Genomic DNA, 14,497 nt, shown 5'->3' on the forward strand with positions numbered 1-14,497 from the left:
GGGGGGCGGGCTCGCGGCGGCGGCGGCCGGGGGGTGAAATTTCTGGAAGGTGCGGGCGGGGCCGGGCCGCGCGCGCCGAGCGGAGCGGGGGGGGTCCCGGAGCGGGGGGGGGTCCGGGGGGCAGCGCCTCCCCCCCCCAGCCGCCGCCGCCATGAACCACAAGAGCAAGAAGCGGATCCGCGAGGCGAAGCGCAGCGCCCGGCCCGAGCTGAAGGACTCGCTCGACTGGACCCGGCACAACTACTGCGAGACCTTCCCGCTCAGCCCCGCCGCGTGCAAGGTGGGGGGCGGGGGGGTCCCGAGGGGAGTGGGGGGGGTCCCGAGGGGAGTGGGGGGGGTCCCGAGGGGAGTGGGGGGGGGTCCCGAGGGGAGTGGGGGGGTGAGGGGGTCCTGAAGGGAGCGGGGAGGGGGGTCCTGAGGGGATTGGGGGGAGGGAGGCTGAGGGGAAGCAAGGGGGGGGGGCCTGAGGGGACGGGAGGGATAAGGGGGACATCAAAAGGAGTGTGGAGGGGTCCTGAAGGGAATGGGGGGAGGGGGAGGGCGGTCCCTAAGGGAGTGGGGGGGGGTCCTGGGGGGATTGGGGGGGGGTCCTGGGGGGATTGGAGGGGGTGAGGGGGTCCTGAGGGGAACGGGGGAAGGAGGCTGAGGGGAACAGGGGAGCTTTGAGAGGAGTGGGGGGGTCTGAGGGCCCTGAGGGGAAGGGGGGAGTTCCTGAAGGGAGTGGGGGGAGGCTGAGGGGATTGGGGGGGGGGGTAAGGGGGGCATGAAAGGAGTGGGGAGGGGCCCTGAAGGGAATGGGGGGGAACCAGGGGGTCCTGAGGGGAGGGGGGGGGCTGCAGTGGGGGGAGTCTGAGGGGAAGAGAGGGTGAGGGGGGACCCGAAGAGAGTGGGGGGGGGGTCCTGAGGGGAATGGGGGGGATTGGGGGGGTCTCGAAGGGAAGAAGGAGGTTCTGAGGGGATTGTGTGAGGAAGCTCTGAAGGGAGTGGGAGGGGTTTTGAGGGGAAGGGGGGGGTTATGAGGGAGTTCTGAGAGGAATTGGGGGGAGCTGAAGGGGGTGGGTGGAGGCTGAGGGGAAGAGGGTGCTGAGGGGGACCCGAAGGGAGTGGGGGGGAGCCCTGGAAGGAATTGGGGGTGGGGGTGGGGAAGAAGGCTGAGGGGAAGCTGGGGGCTGGGGAACCACTGGGAGCCCAGGAGCTCCCTGTACCGGAGCCTGGAGCTGCCTCAGAGCTGTCCTTGGGGCATACTGGCAGTGGAAGCTCGAGGGGGAGCACGTGTGCCCTCACCTTCCCCGATTCCTCCCTCCCTCCTTCCCTTGGTGAGCAGCGGGGCCTCCCCTGAGCTCCCCGGAGAGGGGGTGAGAAGGGAGCAGCGAGTGCTGAAATAGGGTGAGGGTCTGTCAGCCCAGAGGGCAGGGGTGTCCCCGCTGCCCCGGGAGTTACTGTGCTGGGGACTGGTGCCAAACGCTGCTTCAGCCTGCTGGTGTTACCGATGGGCACAGAGAGCAGGGCGTGAGAAGTAGGGCTGCAGCCTTGAGGAGCTTAAAATAACACACAGGCAGCTCGATGTCCTCGTGGTGTGTGGTACAAAGTGTGAGCGTGAAGCGCCTCCGCGCCGATTTAGAGAGCACAGTTAAAGTCTGTCCTAACATTCGCTCTGTATTCCCCTCTTGGTTCCCCAGGATAACGTGGAGAGGGCAGATGCGCTCCAGTTAACGGTGGAAGAATTTGTTGAGCGTTACGAAAAACCTTACAAGCCCGTGGTCTTGCTGAATGCTCAGGTGGGCTGGTCTGCCCAAGAGAAGTGGACTCTGGAACGGCTGAAACGCAAGTACAGGAACCAGAAGTTCAAATGCGGGGAGGACAATGATGGGTATTCTGTGAAGATGAAGATGAAATACTACATAGAGTATATGGAGACCACACGCGACGACAGCCCTCTGTACATATTTGACAGCAGTTACGGAGAGCATCCCAAGCGCAGGAAACTCCTGGAGGACTACAAAGTACCCAAGTTCTTCACTGATGACCTGTTTCAGTATGCGGGGGAGAAACGAAGGCCGCCGTACAGGTATGTATGGTACAGTGACACCACCATAAAAGTAGGTATTTTCCCCGTCATTAGTTATTCCTACGTAGATACGATTGCTTTCTATAAAAGAAAATGGTAGTTTTATGTCAGCTGTTCTGAAACGAGCACATCTGTAACCCAGAAGAAGGGAAGAGCTGATTTGTATGTCGAGACTTCTGGCCGTGTCACCGGTGTAATTACCTTTTTTTTTTTTTTGTTTAAGTTAGTTTACCTCACTTCTGTGATTTAAATAAGTAAGAACACAGCTCCTGAAAGCTATGAAGATTCATTTCTTGCTGCGTGTGACGTGCCTTCTGGCCTTCACATTTTCAAGTACCTCAGGTCTAGCTCCTGGGCTTTGCTGCAGTGGCTTACGTGCAGTGTGGGATTTTGTTTAATTATGAGTCAGTCCTTTCAAGGTAAAGATCTTAAGCTAGATTAGTAAGAAGTGTGGAGGCTAGCTCTTAGCTCCCCTTCAGATGATACAGGACAATACTTCCACATCTCTGTAGGCCTTTCACATCTTTTTTTTTTTTTTTGCATCTGGTTTGAATACAACGGAGTTGGCACTTGATTCCTGAACCCAGGTGCAACAACCTAGTATTTTGGCTAGTAGATGCGCAAGTAATCTCCATTTGCATTAATGTAGTGCTTCATAGCAGTATAAGAATAAGCTGAATGTTCCCAGGTAATTAAAGTCTTTATAGCCACATTATAATTGTCAGAGAATGCCTTGCCCTTTGAATGACATGAGGCTCTGATGTGGATGGGTTTTTTTTGTTGTTTTAAATGTAATAGAACAAGTAATAAATAATAGCAGAAATAACAGTTCAGTTGTGCTTTTTCAGGAGTGAAGTGTGAAACCAGTTCTGTTTAAGAAGCAGGTATTTTTACAGAGTTGTAACCGAACCTTTTATCATTAGCTTAGAGCATCTGGTGCTGTGACCAAATCCAAAAGCACGGCGGGTGTAGCCCCCAGCAGTAACTGAGTGCACTGACAGGACTAGGAGTCGTTTATCAGTTACAGACAACCTAGGTAACCTAGCTGTGACTCGCTCACATTGATATTTCTTACCCCATGCCCTCCCCACCTACAGGCACGTGCTGAGCTCATCCCTTGTGATCTTAGTGTTCGTAATTCTTGCACTTTGCTCTGGAAAATGTGAGTTTGGTCTCACTTTTTTTGAGACGAGTGATGCAGTAGAGCACATATGATGCCTCCTGGGGGTAGAAGTTTCGTCTAGGTACAGAAATGGATGAAGATTATTCAGTAGTTCGGTGCCATAACTGAAAAATCAGCCAGAAGTGATGCTTTCTAACCATGTGATTGAAACATGCGCTCTGCAGATTGACTTCTGGGTTGAGAGGTGTGGTAGCGTACAGGTCTTAAATAAGAACTCATGCCTTTTAGACCATCTTCACTGGAGTTGTTCCTCCTTAAAATAAGGGCAGTAATTCTTGGAAGCCATTCACTGAAGTAGCTGTTGTGGTTTGGGGGATTTTTTTTGTTGTTGTTGCTGTCATTTGTTTTAAGTTGAAGTTACAGGCCTTGAAGTCTTTAATGGTAAATTTGATATGGCCAGCTGGGTTATGCTCATCGTAAACTAAATTCCTGCAGAAAGATGCTGGTAAGTGAGAGTGTTGCTAAGTAAAAATTGTAAGGCCTCCCACGTGTAAATTCAGGTTGTAGGCAGAGAAATTGTACTGAACAGTGTTTGTTCAGTGTTTGAACAGGTCTTTGTACTTATTCTGACTTACCAGTAAAAACTTCTACAGTTCTGCCTGTGGTTTAATTAGCTTTCCAAGGCTAACAGGAATCTAAAGAGTGAGCTGACAATAGAAGTGACAAACGGCCTGGTTTTTATGGCGCCTTCATGAAGCAGGAAGTACCCAGCGTGGTAACAAAACTTAGTCCTGTGACCGGTGCTAGCAAACAGTGCTTAGGAAGCAGCTGTACTTGTACCTGAATTGGGAAGGGAGATGGAGAGTTTTGTGACTAGTGGTATTCTCTACACCTTTGGACTCCTCTTGCTGAGTATCGGTGCCTGTCAGCCACCCAGTGGAGGGGTCCTAGTGGAAAAAGACTCAAATCCGTGGTGCTTTAGTCTCTTCCCTCTAAACAGCTATTGCCATTTCTTCCTCTTGTCTGGTAATAAATCAGCTGGCTTACCCTGTTTTATCTGGTACAGTAGGTCTTACTGTTCTGTTACGTAGCGATTGGAGGTGCTGTTGCTGTTAACTATCTGTAGCAGCTAAACTTCTCCATAGGGAGAAATAAGCTTTGCGAATTGGGAATGAGAATATACACACCAAATTCTGAATGGTCACCGAAGAATAAGCCCCAGTGAGTTAAATATAGGAATAAAAAGCCTTTTGTCAATGAACAGAAGGCACAGAGGCAGGCCAGGGTTGCGTAACTTCACTCTCCTCTTTCTTTGTATCGCCTTTTGTTTGTTCCTCGTTGTACTATAGTTCTGGTTCTATTTATGAGTAGCAAATTTTAGAAAAACAGAGGCTTAGGAGCATCCTCCTGCATAGCAAGAACCCTGATGCAGGCCATTGTGACTTAATCACGTTCATAAACACTGCTGCAAAAAACATGAAGGCTTAAACCTTGAGGCCAGTGTATATTTTCTTGAGGAACTGCTTATGTTTCATAGCTGTATTTTGTGGTATAAAGCTATCTTCACTGTCTTGGCCTAGAGACTTTCCTGTCCTGATTCACTTTGGTTGTTAGATTAAACCCGTGTCATATCATTTGCTGTAGCCTGAGCCTAACAATCTCAAGAAGATAAATGCAGAAAGCAATTGAGGTAACTACCTTGATTTCTGACCGTATGAGAAATTAACAGCTGCAAAACTGTCTAAACGTGAAGAAAAGACAAGGCAGCTACTAGATTTGTGACTGAAGGTTTTTTTTATTCCTCTCCATGCAGGTGGTTTGTGATGGGCCCGCCTCGGTCTGGCACAGGAATTCACATTGACCCCTTGGGAACTAGTGCGTGGAACGCCTTAGTCCAAGGACACAAGCGTTGGTGCCTGTTCCCCACCAGCACCCCCAGAGAGCTGATCAAAGTGACGCGAGAGGAGGGAGGGAACCAGCAGGATGAAGCTATCACGTGGTTCAACGTCATATATCCCAGGACGCAGCTCCCCACCTGGCCCCCTGAGTTCAAACCCTTGGAAATCTTACAGAAACCAGGCGAGACGGTTTTTGTACCAGGTACGTACAGTGTCTCTGGTAAGTGAATCTGGCAGAGAAAAGCGTATTTTTAACGTGTATAATAGAGATAAACAGAATATTTCAGATTTTTTTGTGGCTCATCTCTTAGGAAAGAAACTACTCTGAGCTGTCTCAAAGGGCTATATGTTGTGAGGCTCTCTTTGCGACTGTTCAGTGGTTTTCTGAATGTCTTGACATATAAATGGCCTGTAGCATAGGGTGGTGCAGATGGCAAACCAAATGGGAATCAAGCTGCGGAATCATAGAAATGTGATCCTGAACTAAATTACATATATAAGAAAAGATCAAAGCATAAAAGAATAAAGCTGTTTGAGTATTAGTAACGCTCAGACAAAAAATGTTTGAGTTCATGCACACTCTTCCAAATTCATTAGTGAATTTTGTAGCCTGGGTAGTCTGATTGCATATGTGTTTTCTTGGCTGTGGGAAAAGAACTTGAAGTCACTGACGCATTCCACCCACTTCTCTGTGGTTGTGCTTAATCTTGGGTTTGAAATTAAAAGCTAAAGAAAGATCTGATAAGGAGGCCATTCTGAGAGGGTGGCTGTGCAGAGTGTCCCCACCGTAACTGGGAGGTAAGGTGCCTAGTGGATAGAGTGGGTGAGTTCAGTGCCTAGCTTCCAACCTCTAAATCTTGCATCGTTTCTGTGCAGCATGCCACACAGCTTCTATCCACCCTGCTTGTCTCTAATACACAGCTGACTTCATGTTTGAAGGGTGCCTTGTGATTGTCTTGGCACTTATTCGTGACTCCTCGGTGTACCTTCTGTTAGGATTTTGTAGCTGTCGGTTTCCATTAAACCGTAGTCTTCTTATGAGGTTACAAGTGGGTTGTAAGAACATCGCTGCCTATTTTTATTCTGTGTGGGGAAACAATTTTGCATCTATTTTTAAATGAAAGGTTGGTCTGTGATCATAAGAACCTTACTAATTCAGCGTGGAAAGTGTTCCCTAGCTTAACAGAGAGGGTCTCTGTGCTGTCTGGGTTACAACGGCTCTTGCTATTAAATACGCTGTCAGCAGCCAGTGTGTTGCTGTCAAGTCAGATCTTAAGTACTGTTCATGAGTTGGATAACTTGCTTAGAGCATTGTGCAGCCTTCTATAATAAGAACCTGCAGAGGATTGGAATGAATTCTGAAATAAGACTGAGGACAGAAGATCCTCTGGCAAACTCACCTGGGTTCAGGAGATGAGGTCCAGTTTCCTATGGGAAAAGACGCGTGGCTGTTCTCGAGCGTGCTTTCTGCTGCGTAGCCAGAAGTGGTCACTGGTGGTGTGTTTACAGGTGGCTGGTGGCACGTAGTTCTCAATCTCGACACGACGATTGCCATCACGCAGAACTTTGCCAGCTGTACCAACTTCCCTGTGGTGTGGCACAAGACAGTAAGAGGGAGACCCAAGTTGTCACGGAAGTGGTACAGGTAAGAGATCTAGTAACTCTACTTTCATCTTCTTCTAAAACAGAGAAGCAAAACTGCTCACTTACGTGCAGTGTTACTGTTCAAAGGCTAATGCTGCCGTTTGAACTGTGTTTAGGATCTTAAAGCAGGAGCATCCTGACTTGGCAGCCTTGGCTGATTCGGTCGATCTACAGGAATCTACTGGTATTGCTTCTGACAGTTCTAGTGATTCGTCCAGTTCCTCAAGTTCTAGCTCCTCCGACTCTGATTCAGAGGTAATGTTTTTGATTTTTCTACTATAGTAGGTAGTCCATATTCTGCAATTAGTTTTTTACATACCTGATCATGTGTCATCTTGAATCGTAATCCACATCCTAGGATTCACATCTTGTGGAAGAAATTTTTAGAAAGCAACTAAAAAACCCACGTACTGTGGAAGAATCTGTGCTCCAAGCAGGTTCTGTCTGCTGAAGCCCATCCTTGTGTTGGGAAATGAATTTGACTTCTTCGATTTGTGTTCCTCTAATACATAAATCTGTCACGTATTTTTGCAAAGCCATGCTTGTATAAAATGGCAGCAAACTGGATGCCTTTCAAATGGGAAGGGGGAATGAGGTCCAGAACAGAGACTATCGGTTATGACACAGGAGTTCACTGTAGTGGCATAAACGTGTCAGAAAGTGCTGAATCTGCTCTTAGATGATTAGATCCTTCTAGGAGCCAAACTGAATGCATCAGTTGTCTTGCCACAAACCTGCGTTAGCCAATGACCGAGTCTAAGAATGTGCCAGTTTCTGGGTTTTGGTCACTTAATTGAAAATTGATTTCATATGTTTAATCTAGACTGGTCTTTGAATTGTGATTATTCAAGGTTGCTGAGGCAGCTCTTGTGCTGAATTCCATAGCACAAACGTTTTACCAGGTTTCTCTGAGTTCTGGTCTCGTCTCTTCATATTTCAGTGTGACTCTGGCTCTGAGACAGAGGGCATGATGCACCGGAGGAAAAAGAGGCGAACGTGCAGCATGATGGGTAACGGCGATACGACTTCCCAAGACGACTGTGTGAGCAAAGAGCGCAGCTCCTCCAGGTGACCCGATGGCAACTGTTTTTCTTTTAAACAAGCAAAAGACAATACAAGGCAGAGCTGTCAGAGTAAGATAGGACGAGTCCTGAGCATAGAGGGATGGAGAGCAAGGGGATCCGTAGGGGGTGTGAAACAGTTGGCTAGTGGTGATACCCTCCTTCCATGAAGTTGCTCCAAACTGAAAACTAAGATTCTTGGTATTTTTAAAAAGAAAACGAATTTTTTACTTTATTTAATAAACAGTTTTATTACTTTTCCTAGTTGTCTTTTTAATAGAGAAAGCATATTTTTAATGGGAGAGGTGGGGTATTTTAATTGCGTTCTTTAGAGAGCACACCTAAGGTGTGAATAATTAAAGATGAGGAATGGTCAGGCCAGACTGTTTCAGATGTCTTGCTGTCCAAACAGAAAACCTTCAAGTAGTTGTATGGTGTCTCTTGTTTTATTGTGGCCTGGATTACTTCAGTTTGGCGCACTGTTTTATCTGTTAAAGGCAGAATTCATCCAAAATCCCAGATGTCTGTGTTTACCTGTGTTTTTTTTTTTTTTTTTAAATAAAAAAAGCAAGCTTCTAATCAGTCAAGATGGATGGAGGGAGCACTAACACTGCAGAACCAAGAACAGATAATTGCTTGGGGTAAAATTAATGAGGAAGTTCTCAAGTTGCCAGGCTAAAAACAGAGAAACAGTAGGAAACTGAGTATACTGCAGGGGAGAACAAACACCGAAGATACTTGCTAAGTGAAGCATTTTTCCTCGTATAAAAGAAGCTTCCCGAAATTCTGAAGCAAACTAACTCCTCGTGGTTTGGGTAACCAGTGCTCCTGCAATAGCTGCCTGCCTGCACTAGGGTGCTGTCTAGCTCCTGAGCTGTTGGGTGCTCCAGGTTTGGCCCGGATACAAGTGCTGCGGTGACTTAGTGCGTGGTCTGTTAGAGAAGGTGTGCATGAAGTAATTGATCCGAGGAAGTCCCGATTCCCAGCACTACGCCCTACCTGTTAGGCCGGGTACTGCCTAAAGGCCTGGTTGCTCCTGTCCATACTGCCGCTTTTCTGGCTGGGATATGTTGCTCTCTTGTTTTCAGGAGTTGCTCGTAGCTGGATACAATTGAGTTAGAAGTGCAGAGCATCCTTAAACAGTTGGAGTGAACTGTGCTGACTGCTTATTTTCCCCTAGAGGTTTTAATAAGTTGTTATGCTACTGTCAAATCCCGTTTCAGCAGACAGTTGTGATTTCAGGCAGGGAACAAGCAGCAGGTGATAACAAATCATAATGCAGACCCTGCTTTAAATAAAGCTGCAAAAGCAGACCACGTGTGCAGATCTGCTCTGCTGAAAGTCCTGCGTGTTTTTCAATTCTTTGCCCTTCACATTTTGAAATTATTATCGTAAGTATTAAAAATCAGCACCTTGGCTAGGACCTCCTCTTTCTGGGTTTCACTGTTCTTCCTGTATGTTGATTGTACCTCTCTGTGAGGATGGGGTGGGATTTCTGCTCCAGCTGTGTGATGGATTAGTTAATAGAAACAGTTTCAAACACAGAATCTTACATCATAAGATCTTAATCATACAATTAACCTGCATGCTGTGATCTTGTGCCCTGGTTCGAGGGGAAATGCTATAGTTGATGACAGGCAGTTGTACCTTTTTTTGACAGGATTAGGGAATCTTGTGGAGGCCGCAGTTACCCCTGAGAGATAACAGCACCCGCCTAGAGGCAGCTGCCGATTGAAGCTCCGTTAGCAGCCAGCCAGCTCTGTTCTACCCCCCTCTGCTCCTGTTTCTCACAGTCCTTAAGTTTGTTTGTCACTCTTCAATCCAAACATCCATCTTCATTACGTGCTGTCGAAGGTTGGCTCCTTACTAACTGAAAGGGGAACTCCCCACCTCCATTATTGTGCAATGCTTTGTCCCCTCTGCGCCCCGAGTGAGTGCACTAAGAGCCCGTCTTTGGGTAAGGACACGCCGAGTATTTAATGGTTCACGTAACTGGCAAGGAAGACAACGGTCAGTTCTTAAAGAACTCTTTTTAAAACCAGCAGGTAAACCTAGAAGCCTGCCTTGCTTTGACACTGTCATATGTTTACATGTTGTCCTGTACACTTGAGGAAAGGAACACCAGCCCTTCTGGCCTGTCTGAACGTCTGGCAGATCTCGCACCGGAGTTTCGGGAAAGGAAGGTGGTACGTATGCTCCAAATGCTGAAGCAACTTCAGTGGAGGTGGCCACCCAGCCGAAGCATCTTCTGTGGTCCTCATCTCCACACATGCGTCGAAGGTGTAACGCATTAACTTGCAGCGGTCGGTTTGCTTTTGCTCTGTGTGGTAACAAAGATGCACTAGTACCTTGTGATAGGAAGCTCGATGGAGCAGGAGCATCCTGGAGTTTCTTGCACAGCAAAAACAATGGGAAAAAGTCGGTGTTTGCAGGTAACTACACTCCTCTAGGTGCAGGTGCGATGATTAGCACTTGGTAACAACTGACAAAGGCTGACTCTTACAGGGCAACAACAGTTGTTGGGCTTTAAATACCAAACAGTTTCAAGGCCGTGGGCTTGTTCAGGCCAGTGCAGTTCACAAACATAAATGGCTTTTCTTTGAGGCTATGGGTGCAGAAATTTCCGGAACTTGCGGTGCCAATTTTAAAGGACTGGGAGGGGGATGTTGTTTTATGCTTTTTAAAAATGCAATGTGATGCTTAAGTCTGTGTTAGGTGCATTTCTATGATGCCAGATGAAGCTCTCGTCCCCAAGGGATCTGTTGGAGCTGCTCTCTTTCGCAGGAGCTTGTGCTGGTAGTGTCAGTGAAGAGGTCTGTCTGGCCAGAGGTGTGCTGCAAGGAGGCGATCCTTTTCTAGCTGAACAGCACAGCCAGAAGCCAGCTGTAGTTTGGGATGCTTCCTTGGGTGCTCTCCTGAGACCCGGGAGGTGGGTATTAGATCTCACATCAGCCGTCCTCCTCTGGGAGAGGAAACCTGAAAGCAGAAGTGGTCGCATTTACTAATCATGAAGTAGTGCCTGGGCACTGGAAGCTGAATTAAAAAGAATACTGGCAGTCTTAATTATGACTTTCTTATCCATGTTGGGTTTGATGGAAGCCAGAACATTGCTTGTCTGTTCTGTTGGGGTTTTTGTTTTGCTTTTAAGCCTGTCTCTTCCTATTTAAATGCTCTCTCCTTTCTTGGAGACTGGGCTATATCCTGTTGCGTGAGGGAATCCTAACTCCATTCGTCAGGATCTTTGTTTCTGAAACTTCTGTACCAGTCAGTTACGTCGCAGCAGTGTGTTGATGGAAAAACGGAGGGAGTGAAGGTTTATTGGTGCATTCCTTAGCTATCCTGACTCCTGAATTTCCTGTGATAGCCAGACATAAGCGAGCGTGCTTGCTCCATACAGTGCTGCAGATTCTTCCAGAAGACTACTTCCCAAACTTCTAGCATTTCTGGCCAAGGTTGCCTTTTTTTTCCTGCCCAGTTGAACAGCCTGGGAGCTTGCACAACCCATTCAGTCCTTCCCAGAAAGAACAGGCTTCAGCTGCTGCCTTTTGGAAGAACAGTGGCCTTGGGAGGCGAAGGCTCAGCACTCTCAGTTCTGTCCTGGTGAGCTGAGCCCTTCTTAAACATCTGCCTGCTGTTTGAGCAAGGCTGCCTGCTCTCCTTGGTGGCTTGATGGTTACTACGTATGGAAGATGGCTTAATGCAGTAGCTTGCTGTTGTTTGGCGTGCATGGTTCAGCTTTGCCATCCTAAAACCTTACGCGTGCTTGAAAGGCTGATCGCTGCGCCAGGAAACCCACGCCTCTTCCACCAGAAGCACAGCGGGAAGCTGGGGAGTGCAGAGTATTCCTCCGTGCCTATGAACTCTTCGTGGTGTGAAATAAAACCGTTTCAGTTCGCAGCCTGCGTTCACTCGAAGTCCCTCACAAGGCAACGTGTTTGAAACGGGCTGCAGGCATCAGGATACCAGCAACACCGTTCTGACTTCTCCACGAGGCACTTTGTGGTACGACACAAGGGTGTGTGTGCCTAGGCAGCCTGGGGATCGGGACTCCTGGGGCCTCTGGGTCTTCCACTTACAGGTCCTTGCCTCGACCAGACTGATGAGCTGATCTCTTCGTCTCTAGACGGGAAAGCACCTACCTCACAGGGGTGTTGTGAGGCTAACATGTAATAGCTGTGTAACGTGCTTTGACATCCTCCTCCCACAAAAAGCGTTCCAGAAATACTGAGCAAGCCGAGGCTTCCTAACCTTGGTGTTAGCTTTTCCTAGCAGAAACCATTAGGGATGTTGTACAGCAGTTTTGGCCCTGTGATGTTCTCTGGTGGCCCTTCCAGAATTGCTCTGTGGTACGTCAGCTGAGGCAGAATGAGGCTGTTTGTCTCACCGGGGTTTAACTGTTGGCATTTCATGGCCTGCTCTAAACAGGAGGTCCTGCTAGATCAGGATTTATTCTTTTAAGTCGGACTGGGTACGTTATTCTTACCAGGGAGTTGGCCTTGCAGGAAGGTGGGGGTGCTTCGCACGCCCTCTTTCCAAGCCACGTGTGTTGGGCACGGAGTTGAGAACAGCTCCCTGTGTGCCTAGACCCATGCTTGCGGGAGGCTGACTGCAGAGAGTGGGGTTTGTGCTCTCACCTCTCCGTGCCACGCTTCTCGCGGCATCGATGCCTCAACCCCAGTGTTTTTGTGTACCGTGGAGCCCCTGGATGTAGCAGGCTGCTGCGGTCTGTGCCCAGGCCCTGCGAGCCCCTCGTTTCCGTGAGCCCCAGAGCAGCATTGCTCTGCCTCAGCCCCTGCTGATGCTGTGTCAGCCTGTCCCCCTGGGGTGCTGTGGGGCTGCCTCGCTCCCCACGCCTGAGAGCGTGCTGGTTTGTTCCGTGGGCTTCCTCACCAAGCCTTGTGTGGTGGTGGTCTGCCTGCCCTGGCAAAAGGTGAGGGGGTTGTGAGCTCCGGTCACCAACACGGGCTCGTCTGCTCCAGCAGTTCAGGAGGAAATTAATTCATAGCCCCCTCGGAGCCATAGATGTGAGCAAGCACACCGAATCCGGCACCTGCTCTCTGCACAAGCGCTCTGGGAGCAGGTGATGCCGAGGAGGCACTGCCCTGCCTTCCTCCCCTTCCCAGCGAGCACAGGCCGGGCCCAGTTCGTCTTCTCGGTTACACTAAAGCCTCTCCGCACGCGTAGAAGGAAGACAGCAACCTCGTTCGTAACTAACCTAGACCCTTTTCCTCCCCGAATCCCCAGCCATCGTGGGGCAGGAAGCAAGACTGTTGATTGAATCAGAGCTGAAATGCCTGCGTGGGCTGATTGTAACAGGAAGGTTTTGGCGTTCCCCCTTGCACAGGGGGGAAGGAAAAAGCTTACCCGATGCGTTCGACAGTCGCACTGTCGCCCCGAGCCCTGCCCCTGCCGTTAGCTGCTTTTATCACCCCATCCAGCAGAGCTGGGATACTCTTAATTGTCTTGTTTGGATGATTGTGTTTTTGCTTTTTATTTTAAATAAAATCAATTATTTTGCATTATCCCGTTTGCTAGTCGCTTTTCTTTTGTATCATGGTCTGAAAGAAGTACAGGTACCCTTGTGTGCTGCAGTAGGGTGGTGTACCTTGTCCCTGAGCTCTGTTGAAAACAGGAGCTGCGGGTAAACAAGCTGAAGCAGAGTGTGGGACACAGCCTGGAGGCTTTTGAAATATTTATATTTATATATATATATATATATATATATATTGTGGAATGAAACACTGGAGAATTTTGTTGGCAGCAAACAAGGTTGCTGATTTCTGCGTAAGCCTCTGTCCTTCCCTCTCCAAACACTGATGTAAAAACTCCTCTTGTTTATTGTTGGTTAAAAAATAATAACTTCTTTCCAACTGCTCCTCAAGCTCTCCCCCAGTGCCCTGTTCGTACCCTCTGCTGGCTGCTGCCTCGCTCGGTGCAGCCAGACAGCCGTGCTCAGTAATGAGCCTCTGTTCTCCGTGCGGGCTCTCTGGGGGCACCAGTGCTCAGCGTTTAAAAGACCCAGTTCCAGAAAACGGCACGAGCTGTGGTGGCTGAGAGCAATGCAGAGCCGCCGTATAAATGTTCTTCTAACATCTCTCCTGCTTCTTTCCCAAGAGAGGTGACTTTGTGTGTTTAGCTTTAAAATAATCCCATTGTTCTTCCTAATCTGCAGGTACTGAGTGCACCTCCTTCAGTGCTGCTGTGGGCTCGATTTAGCTTTATTCCCCTGATTTACTTACCTGACTTCCTGTTTGTGACAATTGCAACCTAATATCTTATTTAAACAAGAGCAACAGCATGCGCTGAGCTTTTCCTTGCTCCTGGGGAGCCAACGACACAACAAGGCTATGAGTGGGGATGGGGAGAGCTGATTGTGCTGCACCTCGCTGATGTCCTTGTGCCTTCAGTTTGATGTAAAAGCAAATAACTGCTGGAGTCTCTGTTGTGGCAGTTAGAAAACGAGTCACAAAGAGTACAGGGCGGCGCTTCTAGCTGAGTGTCAGCCGCAGCACCAAGTGACTGCGTGATTTGGCACTGGTTCGGGATTAAACTAACGTGTTTGCAGAGCTTCATCTGCTTTTCAAGCCACGCAAAGGCTCCTCTGTGGGGCTGCCCCTCCTCTGCTGCTGGAGCAGTGCAAAGAGTGGCAGGTGGAGCTGGTTGGAAATGCGTCCGAAAGGGGGGGAAAAAACCAACAACTCAT

General features: G+C 48.7%; 1 protein-coding gene across 1 annotated transcript; it reads left to right on the forward strand.

Moving 5' to 3' along the window:
• Positions 1 to 58: 58 nt before the first annotated feature.
• On the forward strand, positions 59 to 13,316 carry JMJD6 (jumonji domain containing 6, arginine demethylase and lysine hydroxylase). Its single transcript, XM_035570557.2, has 7 exons — positions 59 to 280; positions 1,680 to 2,068; positions 5,005 to 5,291; positions 6,599 to 6,734; positions 6,850 to 6,988; positions 7,674 to 7,801; positions 9,455 to 13,316. The coding sequence occupies exons 1-7, from the start codon at positions 152 to 154 to the stop codon at positions 9,489 to 9,491; spliced, it is 1,245 nt and encodes a 414-aa protein (XP_035426450.1). The 5' UTR covers positions 59 to 151; the 3' UTR covers positions 9,492 to 13,316.
• Positions 13,317 to 14,497: the final 1,181 nt, after the last annotated feature.

The sequence above is a fragment of the Cygnus atratus genome, chromosome 18 (genome assembly GCF_013377495.2).
Source record: "Cygnus atratus isolate AKBS03 ecotype Queensland, Australia chromosome 18, CAtr_DNAZoo_HiC_assembly, whole genome shotgun sequence".
Classification (NCBI taxonomy): Eukaryota; Metazoa; Chordata; class Aves; order Anseriformes; family Anatidae; genus Cygnus; species Cygnus atratus.

Coding starts and splice junctions, on each gene's coding strand:
- JMJD6 (XM_035570557.2), top strand. CDS start 152: ATGAACCACAAGAGCAAGAAGCGGATCCGCGAGGCGAAGCGCAGCGCC. Junction 281..1,679: donor TCAGCCCCGCCGCGTGCAAG/GTGGGGGGCGGG, acceptor TTGGTTCCCCAG/GATAACGTGGAGAGGGCAGA. Junction 2,069..5,004: donor AAACGAAGGCCGCCGTACAG/GTATGTATGGTA, acceptor CTCTCCATGCAG/GTGGTTTGTGATGGGCCCGC.